We start from the raw sequence: 13,572 nt of genomic DNA on the forward strand, positions 1-13,572 counted from the left end.
CTGACTATCATGAGGCTTTTGTACTTAACGCGAGGGTGCGCGTGGCGTAAATGTCGTCATCACAGGGTGCACGCGCAGGCTTAAACCGCGTTACGCATACCTGCCAATTGTTGTGAGCGCGCGCACTGTTCCCAATCCGTTACAAGCTCACCAACTTTGTTTACAAACGAACATGGAGACGCTGAGTTTGAATAGCGGCTGTCGCTCCCCGCATCTCTCCTATGTATGTCCCTATGTAAAGCAGTATTAAGACTTTCACATGTGTTATAATGCGTGGAGGGAATAGAATGAAGCGTGTGTAGACTGGATGGAATGCAAATCTGAAACTGCAAGAACGCCACATAGGCCAGAGCTAGTTAAAGGATGGGCCCAGCAGAATTCCCATTGATCCCGTATTTGTTGTTTGACAAAATAATTCTCGCACAATCTTAAGTAATCAGCAGTCAAACACATAACACAAAACACGAATAAGCATTGAAGAATGTGTGAATTATATTATAGAATGTTGTGAACAGCTGTATGTCTTTTGTTGTTTTCCCCTGGTGGACTAAGAAATGACGTGACTCGTATTTGACACGTGTGGTTATGTATCGCAGCTGTTGGTTTATTTACATTTGTGAGAAAATGCTTTATTTAGCATTGACAACCCGAGGGAAGCAGTGAATGCAACATAAAGCCTCATTATTCAGGTGAATGTTCAGTAGAGTCAAATAATGAGGGTTTATACTGCTCGGGCCAAGATCAACTATCTGGTTCTGGTCCAGGAGTGAGATGAGTATAATAGAGCCTGTAGTCTTCGATGGGAATCTGCTGCCATCTGCTGACGAAAGTTCAGAAAGCACAAAAGGCAAAACAAAATCATCCCAAAAACAGAGAGGCAAAGTGTGATTAAATATGCATGTTTAATCTGCAGTAACAGCTTGAAAAAGTTCATCTGTACAAAGTGTTTCATGTGCAGCTGTGCTGGTAGTAGCGGTGCTATGTGCTGTTTTCATGATCAAACTTCAGCTATCATTAGAAAATGAAATCAAGACAGGCCACGTCTACCATTACTATACATTCTTTCATTGCCACCGTAATGCAAAAACATAAAAACATACTCCTTATAAAATAAAGATATATATCTAAACGGGCAACAAAGGTGGAAATTGACAACATGAAAGAAAAAGGCAAAATTACAGAAGTTGTAGGGTCTGATTTGTGATACAGTACATCATCCAGCTGTCGTCCGTTCACACTCAGACAGATCGTTGTCCTCAGACTTCAAATAAAAAAAGAAATGGGATAAGGATAAACTACAGGGTGTGTGTGTGTGTGTGTGTGTGTGTGTGTGTGTGTGTGTGTGTGTGTGTGTGTGTGTGTGTGTGTGTGTGTGTGTGTGTGTGTGTGTGTGTGTGTGTGTGTGTGTGTGTGTGTGTGTGTGTGTGTGTGTGTGAGTGTGTGTGAGTGTGTGCAGTTTCCATAGCAGCAGTGGCTTTACAGGTTGGGTGTCAAACGGTGGCCTCAATGTCCTGGGGGTCGTCCCCCTCCAGCAGGCTGTATGACGCGTGGCTCTGGAAAGGCCTCTGCAAAGGGTGGGCCAGCAGTTTGGCCATGCAGTTGTGCAGCTCGACTTGAGGTCCACTCAGGGAAACCTCGAAGCGGTAACAAATGCCCTTAGTGTCCAGGTTACAGAAAGAAGTGTAGTTGTCCTGGAGGATGAAGAAATAGACTTTGATTGCGTGTAAACAAACTGGGAATACATCTTTCAAACCAACAAATACTACTTGTATATTCAGAATTGCTCTTCCTCACAACACCAGCTTCTCCACTCACCCTCCAGTTGGTCTCGTCCCCCTGATCCTCGGCCCCATTGTGCAGGTAGACCACATCGAAGAAGAAGTATGGAGACTGCAGCATTTTCTGTAGAAAAGGACACAAACATAAAGCGAGGAGTTGTAGAAAAAAGCAGAAATGCAGAGAGAAAAGGTGGAGGTGGAGCCCTTACACTGACGGCCTCAGAGGGGTTGAACTGTAGCTGTCCTGCTTGGCGGCTGTAGATGAGCACGGTGCGCACCACGTACGGAGGAGGGATGGTCTGAACGTTCTCCATCATTGGCAGCTCGATCTTCTGACGGCTACAAAAGCAGCAGAAAGGATGGACTGAGCTGAAACACGTCCTGCTTTCATGTTTGAGGATTGCCACAGTTGATTTATCTATTAACACTGTGCTGTGTGGTTTGAGACAATACTTACATTACATTGAGGAGATCTTCCAGGTCTGAAACAGGTAGTTAAGGTTAATTATCACCCTGATCTGTCTACAGTTTGACCCTACGGCCTAAAGTGCCACTGTGGACGTGCCCTGTATTAGCTCTGAGTGAAAGGATACTGAAGGTTTCACACACGTTGGTCTCCAAGTCATACAGACAACTGCAGAGCTCTCTAGGGTCAGAAGTGAAGCCTGACAACTGAGACACACACACAAAGAAAGAACATAAGATCAATGTACATCAAACTGGAGCATGTTAGACACACTCTCACTCGGATTACTCACCCACAGGGCGTCATCGTTAACGACAACCAAAGCAAACTCATGCCGTTTGTCAATCTTGTGTTTTGTTCTGACAAACATCTCAATCATCTTCTGGGATATGTTGAGGGCGTTGGTTTTAGACCTGAATGGAAAGAGGCAAAACTAAGTCACGATAATGGATATGAAGTATTAGTAACTTTAAGGACTGACTGGCATGAATCATACAACAGCTTACCCATTAAAAGACTCCAGCTTCTGTAAAGACATCTCTTCAGAAAGATCTAAGCAGATGATCTGTGGTGAGGAGAACAACAGCTGATATAAGAACCACCTCATGTTGCACAGTTAAGTCTTACTTTCCATTAGGGGCTATGAGGACCATCCTGTCGTCGTACCACTTTCTCTGGACAATTGACCCGGGGAACCCTGAGCTGGTACTCTGCCGGTGGGGGGACAGAGGTGATGGGTGTGGGCTGCTGCTGAGTGGGCTTTGGCCTCTCTTTGACAGCTACAGCAGCAGTGGACAGCGGCACTGTGATGTTAGATGAAACCGCCGCCGTTGCCCCAGCAGCAGCAGCAGCAGGGGCGACAGTTGAGGCCGCGGCTGCTGAGGCGATGGTGACGGAGCTGGGGGGGCTGTCATTGGTGGAGGCCTCGCCCTCCCCCTCCACACGACTGCCCACCGCCGGCTGGGAGATGTTGGGGCTGCTGTTGCCCCCCAGGCTGCCCGTGCTGCTGCGACGGTCCTCAGCACCTTCCGGGTTGGAGCGCGTCCGAGGTCGCAGCTCCACCAGCCGCTCCTCTCCGTCAGCCTGACCAGGCTCTGGAGTCTCCATGCAGGCACAGGGCGCTCAAGAAGACGATGTCGTGGTTACAGGGCTAGTTACATGAAATAAAACAAGAAAAAAAAATGAAATGGCTGCAACTATAACCTGATCACTTTAATGCCAATTGATCAATTAGTTAAGCCACAAAAAGGTCAATAAAAGATGGCTTCAACGTGACAACACTGACTTTATTATTGTGTTGACATTCTCACACCAATGTAGAAATCACAACGAGATGTTAAATTTACCAGAGCAGACAACATATTTAAGGATTATTGATATACAGCTATGTTGTAGACATTAACGCGTTCCAAAGCCTTGAAACTGAGTCCAACTGCCAAACAGAGCAAAGTGATGCTTGATGACAGCGCAGTAACAATCTGATAGCATTAGCTTCAACAGGAATAACACCACACAAAACGAGTCGTAATCTATTTAACTTGTAATGTAGAGTAACACTGATACTCGACTGAAGGATAAATAACACGAAACAATGATTTAAATGATTTAAAGTAAGTATAACTCACTGAAAATTGCACTACACAATGTTTCATCGACGAGCTAACATTTATTTTGAACCAGAACTTCCCTGCGGAAACCGTCATCCAGGAAACGCACCGTCCCGTGGCATTGTGGGTAATGTAGTTTACACTTTGAATCACAATTTTAGTGACGTTGTTTGTGGAGTCATATGAGAGTGATGTAAGAGATGCTTTGAATTTAAAAAAATCACGAATTTTTCAAACAACTATCGTGAGTCCTGTAGTTATGATGGTAACTATAAGATTTATGTCTGAAGGTTTGTTGTTATTGTTATTGTAATTAGGATTTAATTAATTAATAATTAATTAATAGTAGAATCAGCAATAGCAATGTATGCAAAAATGAAACGTCCCAGTGGTGTAAATGTAATAATGTTTTTGTCATTTCCTGTGTTAAATATTTACACACTACAATAGTTTAGGACAAACAAATACGATGTAGTACGTTTTTGGGAAGTTCTAATTTTTGTCATGTTTGCAGGTGGGAGGGGTCGCGTAGGCAGAACTGGGGTGCAGCATGTATGAAGAGTCTCCACCCACTCCACACTAACAGAAATAAATATAATAATATAGAAATGATCCAAGAGAAAAGACAAAACAGTCAGCTGACCCTATATATTTTAGAAATGACACATATGTTTTTATTCATTTCCCCCTGCAGACCGGTTGTGTATATCCAGAGTGTGTCATTAAAAAGCCATAGGAACTAACAGTGGACAAAACAGGAAAGGAGTCAGAGTGACAGGCAATGGGTGGGGAGACGTTTCTGAGTGTTTTCCATTTGCTTCATTCATCAGACTAAACACCGCCTGAAAGAAAGAGCGAGAGGGAGAGAGAGAGAGTGTGAGAGAGAGACAGACTGTCGGGGAGGCTGAGATTGGGTAACTACTGGAAAAATTATAATTCCAGAAAACAAAAGGCAAGCAGGGGCTGAACAACATCAAGCTGCTGGATCATTAAACTGGAGTCAAAAACGAAAACGGCAGTAAGAACTGAATCACAGCTGGACACAGATTTAAACGATGGAGGTATGTTATCATCAGGGGTTTCTTTGGTGTTCTACGTGTGTTAAATAGACCTGCGGGGACCAAGTTAATAAGATTTTGCTGTTTAAGATTATGAATTTAACTTTGGCCTTATGTGTAATCTAATAACTGATCAATTGTCTTCTATTTTAAGTTTTGACATTTCTTCATTATAGAGTTTGTGTTTCCACCCTAACACAGCTCAAATGTGCTGGAGACTCTAGATTTCCCCATTTGTGTAAATGTTTTGGTGTGTGGGATGTAACTGTGAACATGTCATTTTGAACGTGTTTGCCTTTGCCCAGTGCATGCTGGGATGGCCTTGCTGTGACCTTGAATAGGAATAAGTGGGTATAGATGATATATGTATGACATGTAAGTCGTTGACATTTGATGCGCAGTTGATATGATTTTGATTCCCTCTCTGAAATGTGACTCTGACCCTTTGTCATGTATCTGACATATTTGTAAGCGTAAGCAGAATAGCATCGCAGAATCAGAGAAATTTGTTGTAATTTCACATTTTAGGCTCTAGTTGACATTCTTTGTGTAATGAAAGATGGCTTGGTCCGCAAATATCTGCGAAGCAGGAAGTTGAGTCTCAGGATGTTTTAGTTTCCTCCTTTTCCGCTGCTCAAAACAATAGACGTTAAAAGGGGAGCCACAACCTGTTTCAAAAGCTTTATAAATGCATTCTTTGTGCTATACTAACATGTTCAGTGAAGCGGTCTGCACTGGAGGAGGATTTTAATGAAAGGAGCAAAGAAAATATGTCACAATCTACAATCAACATCAGGTTAGAGGCTTAAGTCATTGCCTCATGATCCAAATCATCCACACACATCAATATGTCTCTGCAGGACTCTGAACTGGTCAGATGTGACAGCCTGGATTCTGGCTCAGGGTTCATGAAGGGGGTGACCACCCCTATCGACCACATGACCCTCGATCATGTAGGCCCTGACCCCGAACCTTCATCGGCCGAACTGGCTCAGTGTGAGGCTGAGGTAGGGACGCTGCTCAACATCATCGCTGAACTCAACAAGAAAATGGGGTCACTGAAGGCACCGAGGTAAGATGAGTGAAGTGTGTGAGGAGACGTTATGCTTCAGTGAATGAAGCAACAGTCACACTTCCTAACAGAGATTCTAGCTAATTCTTCTTCTTCCTCTCCTTCTATGCCTTTAAGTGAACCAGGAGATCTGAAACCACCAGGACCACCCAGACCTCTGGTTCCAGACCTCCTATCCCACAGGCTGGTCCGCAGCAGCCCAGAGACAAGCGCCGGTTTCTCATCCCGACTCCCACTGTGTGACAGAGGTTGGTACACACACAGCATGTCGCCGTTACTCGTCTCTGGATACTCTACATTGACTCGACGATGTAATGATGAGACTATTATTTTATAGATTTTTAATCCATAAGAAACTGTTACATCACTATATAGTTAGGACAAAACTGCCTCTGAGTGTTTGTCATAATAATTGCATTCTACTTTTTATCCTCTAGGTGTCAGTAACGTGACTTTCTCAAAACTCCAGGAGGTATTAGCGTCAGTGGAAGACTCCATCAGCTGCAGAAGGTCCTGGGCGGCTCCCATCACAGCTTATGATCAGGATAAGCAGAGGGAGCATCTGAAAGCAGCCCAGGACAGCCGGGCTAAAGCTTCTCAGGTCTCAAAGCAAGAATACATCAATCATGATTTGTCAATATTTTTCACCATCAGTATCAGATTTACCAGACGTTAACAAATTACATCTCTGATAAGGATAAAGGAAAAATAAACAATTCTTCTCTGCTGTGGTTCTAGATATTGGAGGAGATGGAAAGAGAGTTTGGGATTTCGTGCCCGTCGGATTTGCCGGTTGATCAGTACCAGGCAGACGCTCTGGATGTGGACAAACGTGACTGTGATCTGAGAACTACCATGCAGAGTCACCAGGAGGAGCTTGAGAGAGCACAAAGCAGGATCAACCAGATGGAGGAGGAGAAGGTGGGTGATGGTCTGCTGAGAGAGAAATCAGAGAAAGAAAGATTCAAACCCAATGTGTCTCCTTTCGCTTGTGTTTCAGCTGCTGGGGCTCCATAGGTTCCGTAGATCAGGCAGTCACTCCTCTTCCTTCAGGCCCTCGGGTGGTTCTTCTGGTGGGGCGCTGAGTCCAGACTGGGCCTCTCCTCCCTTCCCTGGTTCACCTTTGCTGCTCAGACGGACATCCAGAGCCGTGACACCTTTGTCTCCCAGTGGCGAAACCCCTTCCCTGTCCTCCACTCGCTCATGCAGTCCCTGTGGCAGCCCCATCAGCCTGGAGACAGAGACCGAGCGGCTGCGCAGGTGAGTCTGAAGGGGGCAAGCAGGTCAGGTCATATTTAGGTATTGTGTCTTGACCCTCCGTCCTCCTGCTGGTGTCTCAGGTACATAGAGAGGTTGAAGGCGAGGAACGAACGTCTGACCGCAGCTCTGGAGAGACGTAAAGGAGAGTCTGAGCTGATCACCATCACGCTGAACAGACTGGAGGCTGACTGCTCGGCTCTGCAGATGGCGCTCAGATACTGGTACACTCATAAAAACACACGGCCATTAATTCTTTGTCAATAATACTAACTTCAACGCCTCATCGGTTCCTCTTCTTATCTAAGGAGCTTGTTGTGTCTTTGATTGACAGTGAGGAGTGTGAGGAGGCCTACAGTGAGCTACTGTCACTTTATGAGACCAAGACGCTGCAAAGCATTCCACTTCAGATGGACTCAGCAGGTGTTTGAATACCTCTTATTACTGCTCAGAGTGCAACACACACACACACACACACACACACACACACACACACACACACACACAAAGCCTCCACTCAGCCTCACCGTGTGTTTTCCTCTCATCAGAGCCAGTCAGCAGCAGTCCGGCAGCTCAGCTCGGGCAAATGGGAAGTGAAGAGCTCTCCACCTCCTTCTCCTCAGCGGGGGTCACAGAGGAGACGGAAACACAGAGTCACACAGGCCAAAGGTAGAGTCGAGTGGTTTGACACAAGCACAGAACCTCTGTTGATGGTGTTTAGATCACTCAGATAGTCAGAATGCCAACAGAACATCCGTACATCTCTCTGAATCGCCATCAGAAATCTAAATTAATTCCATATAAAGCAGTTTTCATGATTGAGAATGTGGCCCAGCTTTGAATCTTGTCAGCATCTACCTGTACTCCACAGGACATCTGAGTTGGCGGAGCGTGAGGCTGCTCTACGCCAGCAAATCGAAAACCTGAAGAGGGACAGAGCAGCTATTTGCCTCCCTAAACCCTGTCCCAGGGTGGAGGGCAGACCGGGCCCCGACACCGTCGCCCCAGCTGGGACAAGAGGGGGACACGTGACCAAAGACAACGCCAAACCTCCTGATACCAAGAAGGACAAGTCCTCCCTGTTCTTTGAGCTCATCTCTGTCAGGGTGAGAAGCAGTTTAACTCCTCGTATACCAAACACATTCGTCCACTACAGCTATGCTTATGTTAGGTGTGTGTGCAACTTGATGGTGTTCAGGAGGAGATGTCAGACCTGCGAGCTCTAATCCGCCTTAAGGAGAAAGAGCTTCGGTGTTTGGAGTGGGGTTTAGTGGCGGAGAAGGCCCACGATGCAGCCGGAGCCTTCATCTCAGAAAACCTCCGAGAGGAGCTGGAGGAGCGTAAGAGTGAACAACAGGTAGGATGACACTGACTTCACTCTGTGTCAAACTGAAGGAGTCAAGGTGAACGGAGCAAGAGGGAGCAGGAGGTCTAGTGTGACAGACCCGATTCAAATCTGGGTGACCCACGTGGGAAATCAAACATCTACCAAAGCAGAATCCCTCCAGGCCAAGAGGGGTATTTTAGTTCCTGAAGGTCTCGTGCTGGGCTCAGACTGTTACAGTAGAGCTCACCTCTGTCACTGTCACACAGAGGAACAGCTACACAACTCACACACACCCGCCCCGCTCTCTCCCCCCAGCTTCACCTCTTCATCAACATTTTTGTTTTTGCCTCATTATTGCTCAGTCACACATTTCATAAGCCTTTCATCCGGATCGCCATGCCAACCAAACTCACAGTGACTCCCCCCCCCCCCCCCCCCTTCCTTCCAGGTGGCGTTTTAGACTTAAAAGCCACCGTGAAATACAGAGTTGTCAAATGAATATGGAACGAGCAGGGAAGATGTTTCAGCCCTGATGCTAATCCTGTAGGAATCTTCCTTTCCAGAGGCTCTCTGAGAATGCAGCTAAGCTGGCTGTTGATGAAGATGTGGCCGGTCCTCTGAGCAGACCCATCCTGAGAGAGCTCCAGGCTGTGATGCAAAGGTGAGACTCGCTTTCTGCTCACAAAAGGTTGGATTTATGGATATGTGGTCCCGCTTGATTTACGTGTCGACCATGGTTACAGACATGTGAGTGAGATGTGAGAGTGTTGGTGGATTGTGTGGCTCATGTGACGCACACGCATTTTGTTGCCTGGTTTTGATTTGTTGCTTAGAAACGCTCTCACCTGATACAGAGACTTTGGACATAAATGAGGTCTAGTTCTTTGCTGTAGGTGCTTGAGAGAGAGCAGCCTTTCTCTCTTCCACGGATTCAGACGGTGAAAACATAAAAGCGCTGTACTACACAATGTTCAAGGACACACAACCCAGACAAAAGTGTAAACCAGTGTGAAGCATCATGTATAAATACGCCATTTCTCTTACGAAAGGCTGCTCTGGCTTGAAGAATAGAGCCTTACATCAGGGTTGTGTGCTTCCTCTCTCAGGGAGCAGGCGCTGAAGAGGAGACTGGCTCTGGTCCACGACTCCATGAGTGCAGCTCTCTCTGACAGGAGGGACAGCGGAGAGCAGATCGCTCGGCTCACGCAGGCTCACAGGTATGAATGGCTTCTTGATTCAGTCTGAGATGTCACATGTTTTCGCAGATTTCTTGGCTTTTAGTCGGTAGTATCTGTTTGATTTCAGTAAAGCCCTGAGCTCGTACCGGCACATGCGGAGGAAGTACCGGGAGCAGGTGTGGAGGCTGGAGCAGAGAGTAGCGGCCATGTCAGAGAGTCAACAGAACCAAACCGAGGCTCCAAAGGCCACAGCGGAGGCCTCGGAATGGAGGAGGGAAGAAACCGTCCTGTGATCATGTGATTGCTCAACCACACATTCAGATATCACGGCCTAATATTATATATCAACCACTATTTACATGAACATGCTATCTATATATAATCTATATATCTCTATTTCACCCTCATATGAATTGATCAGCACTAAACGCACAGTGGACCTCTGCTTTGACCGCGACAGCTCACAGTGTCCTTTTATCCCCTACATGCCTGCTCTATAAAGACACTCCCGGCTGGGCTGTGAGGACAATGCTCAGGGGGGGAGGGGGGAGGGACCAGGACAATGACTGATATGACCACAAAACGGACGGACAGACAGAGCCCTATGTGCACTTTAACGTTCCTCCCTCTATCCATCACTCCTCCTGTTCTGACAAAAACTAGGCACTAGTGGGTGAATAAGAGTTTCCATTTTGTGACACTTTCTACTTTCACGCCACTATATTTATCAAATGGCTGTATCAGGGACATATATTTATGATTTCAGTTATTTCATTACGCCATTCTAATTTGAATTTATAATTTTCGATAACAAATAAACCAAAATGGGGGTTTCCATGGCTACAAAACTGGAGATACAAGTTTTTTCAGTCGGAGAGTCCATATTTAATTGTGTAGTGAAAAGCCTCCAGCGTCCCATTTCTGGGATAATGTAACACGTAATTTATTTTTACTGACTCAGTATCTGATTTGAGTATTTCTCCCAAACCCTCCTCACATAATCTCTCATTCTTTACTTTAATTTATTCCCCTCCACCCTTCATTTTCTCCTCTTCCACCTCCTCTCCTCGCTCACCCCTCCATCATCCCCACCCGTCCCTTCCACCCTGCGGCCGACCCCTCTGCTCTGACCTCCTCAGGCCGCTCAGCTGCAGCTGTGACCACTGGTCAGGAGGTTAAGGCAAAGGTTGCGTGTCACACCCACAGGGTCACAGCGAAGCCTGGCTGTTGTGTTAGGCTGTGAATGGAGGGTTCAAGAGGCCAGACAAGGTGCTGAGACCCTGACGCCCTGACTCTTGGCCAAGCTTGCCCTTTCCCGAGCAAAGGTCATAGGAAAGGGCATGACCACTCCGCTCCCCCCGCACCTCCAGGTCACCATCGCTATTGTGCTAACAGCGGCTATTAGAGCAGATGATACAATTATCGTTCCATTTTGTGTCCCTCGCACTCTGTAAGATCTCTGTTAAGCTCCTGAGTTCATCAAATGGTTTTTTGACTGGAACATGATTGTCGTAACCCTTGGTTGACTCTCATATCAAAGGGGGTGTATGAAGGCAAACTGCTTCATTAAAAGGTGAAGCTATTCACCGTTTATCATGAACGACTTACTCCATGTTTATCTATATTATCAGGATTGTGGTGGTGTTTGATTTTAACTGACTGCGGTTTGTTCGGGTTGTGATCAGCATTGAACTCTGGAGTCTTAAATACAGCCTCTTTTAGATAAACACTCCTCAAATATTCTTTGATGTTGGATTAATAAAGCCCCGTTTCAACCTTGGTCCCGCATTAATTCATGATATCTAATCTAATCTTATTCAGTGCAGATTTGTTTGTGATGAAATAGGCGCTGAGATGCAGTTTTGTAACGTTGTTCTCATGAATAAGTAAGATAAGAAAGTCAAACACAGTACATGAGAAACCACTGCTGCTGGATTTCTCCTTTTTGTACATATGGAGTCTCATCTGTGAACATTTATGGACACTTCTGGACTTTCTACCCCCACATAACAGCCAGCACTCAAGCTGGAGTTTTTCAGTGCCTGGGAAAAATACCCAAACCATTATTAGACAATGACAGAGGCTGTCAATCAGCGTGGGGGTGGACGCAATCACACACACACACATACGTACCCACACGAGGGGGCAGTGACCCTGGGGTTTCAGGTCAACTCATTTACTCTCTGTATCTGTTCCTCATTTGAATAAGTTGTTCCTCTGTAAGCTGTATAAAGAGATCACAGCCTGTGCCCTCGTCCATGTGCTTCCCTTTCTCAAAGCCATTAGCTCGCCTGTCACAACCACTCTGCATCTCATCTCATCTGCCGCTCTCTCTATCTCTTTATTCTCCGCCTGCCGCTCTGGGACGCTGCCAGGCTGACCTGACACCTCCACGCTGAGCTTTCTGACACCAGCCGGCCCACAGAGAGGTCAGGAGGATGGGATGCTGCCGGCGTGGACCAGTACCAAAGAGGTTTGACCTCAATCAAATGGCTGATCACATTCGCTTTGTGCTCTCACCCACTCACATAATGACAGCAAAACAGCCACGTCATTCCTCCAGATAAGAGGTGAAACCAGAAAACGGTGCAAGCAAACTGTGGCAAAATTAGTTTCATTTCAATATGACTTTTTATCAGCCTGTTATTGTGCCGTCAAATGTGAAAAATCCTTAAAAAATTGGAAATAAAAGATCTGTCAGGCACGATTGTGGAAGAACCTCTTATCTCAGCTGGAGAAATTTGAATATTTGGTGTTTTAGCATTTTAATATTTTGGAGTTTCATGGCTTCAGATCAGTTTAAGCACGACTGGTAACTGAGTAACCATGACAACAGCTGCCTTAAACGCTTAAGATGATAATTTTACCAAATAACAGCAATACCTTATTGTTGTAATCTACACAGAAGTGTGTTGTATAATTGTATAGCAACCTATAGCTCATAACGTGTAGAACAGATTCAGATTGAGTCTTCACGTCTAGAAGAGGACAGATGTGAAGTCATCAGGAGAGAATAATAAACAAATCTGGGCATTAAGCTCCCATTTAATGCCAAATATTTTCCTTAATTTGCACATTATTCTACATCGGGTCACATAAAAAACCTAAATACAGCTAAATTAAAACACTTAGGGACATAAAGTGAGCACATAAGCAATATTTATGCCTTATTGGGATCAGATTGGTCAAAATCAAACATAATATCAATGTAAATATGCCAGATTTGAAGTAGTCCCTTCAAATATAGCGCCCAGTGTTCAAAGTTAAATCCAAACTTAAGGGGTTCTGTTTCCAAGCTTACATGAGGCAGAATTACAAACGACCTTAAACTCATCAAAGTTTTAAACTCAATGAACTGGATGTGAAGCTGACAAAAAGCTTAAAAGATCCTGCGGCTGTCGGCGTCTGCGGTCTGTGTGTGTGTGTGTTTGTGTGTGTGTTTCGCCGTGTCCCTAATGAAAAGGATCATGTCTGACTCCTGGATAACGGAAACTTGCGGAGTGGCTGACCTAAAGAGGTCACATTAGCCGGCCTGCTTACGACAATATGGTGTTTAGAGGGAAAAGATGGAGGGGGGGCGTGGCCAGGACCTAATCCTGTTAGCATCTGAGTCGTCTTCACTGAGCTGATTAGGTTAATGTTCTGTCATCCTAAGCACCTTAGCCGACCTACGAGGCAGTGTCTGGGCAGAGGCCACCATCAAGGGAGCAACAGATTGGACTCGGATTTAACAGAGACTGAAGCTGGCGATTGGGAATATGATCAAATTGTTGTGGCTGCCGTGGGCGTTAGGGGTTAATGCCTGTCTGAAAATGTCAAGCTTTTTGGA

The 13,572-nt window shown here is 45.6% G+C and overlaps 2 protein-coding genes across 2 annotated transcripts; one reads left to right on the forward strand and one right to left on the reverse strand.

Moving 5' to 3' along the window:
* Nucleotides 1-1,360: 1,360 nt before the first annotated feature.
* Nucleotides 1,361-3,962, reverse strand: babam1 (BRISC and BRCA1 A complex member 1). Its single transcript, XM_076153623.1, has 9 exons — nt 3,870-3,962; nt 2,911-3,394; nt 2,751-2,809; nt 2,537-2,657; nt 2,372-2,450; nt 2,236-2,260; nt 1,988-2,117; nt 1,816-1,902; nt 1,361-1,691 (listed from the first exon to the last, which is right to left on the reverse strand). Exons 2-9 carry the CDS (start codon nt 3,349-3,351, stop codon nt 1,491-1,493), a joined length of 1,143 nt encoding a protein of 380 aa, XP_076009738.1. The 5' UTR covers nt 3,352-3,394; nt 3,870-3,962; the 3' UTR covers nt 1,361-1,490.
* Nucleotides 3,963-4,623: 661 nt separating this feature from the next.
* On the forward strand, nt 4,624-11,523 carry ushbp1 (Usher syndrome 1C binding protein 1). The gene is made up of 14 exons (XM_076153563.1): nt 4,624-4,912; nt 5,770-5,981; nt 6,099-6,229; nt 6,419-6,582; nt 6,720-6,902; nt 6,982-7,241; nt 7,322-7,462; nt 7,573-7,661; nt 7,787-7,907; nt 8,110-8,344; nt 8,437-8,595; nt 9,129-9,226; nt 9,672-9,782; nt 9,871-11,523. Exons 1-14 carry the CDS (start codon nt 4,907-4,909, stop codon nt 10,034-10,036), a joined length of 2,076 nt encoding a protein of 691 aa, XP_076009678.1. The 5' UTR covers nt 4,624-4,906; the 3' UTR covers nt 10,037-11,523.
* The last annotated feature ends 2,049 nt before the right edge of the window (nt 11,524-13,572 follow it).

Source organism: Genypterus blacodes, unplaced genomic scaffold (genome assembly GCF_046128005.1).
Source record: "Genypterus blacodes isolate CSIRO-AG114 ecotype Tasmania unplaced genomic scaffold, CSIRO-AGI_Gbla_v1 ptg000058l_1, whole genome shotgun sequence".
NCBI classification, from domain to species: domain Eukaryota; kingdom Metazoa; phylum Chordata; class Actinopteri; order Ophidiiformes; family Ophidiidae; genus Genypterus; species Genypterus blacodes.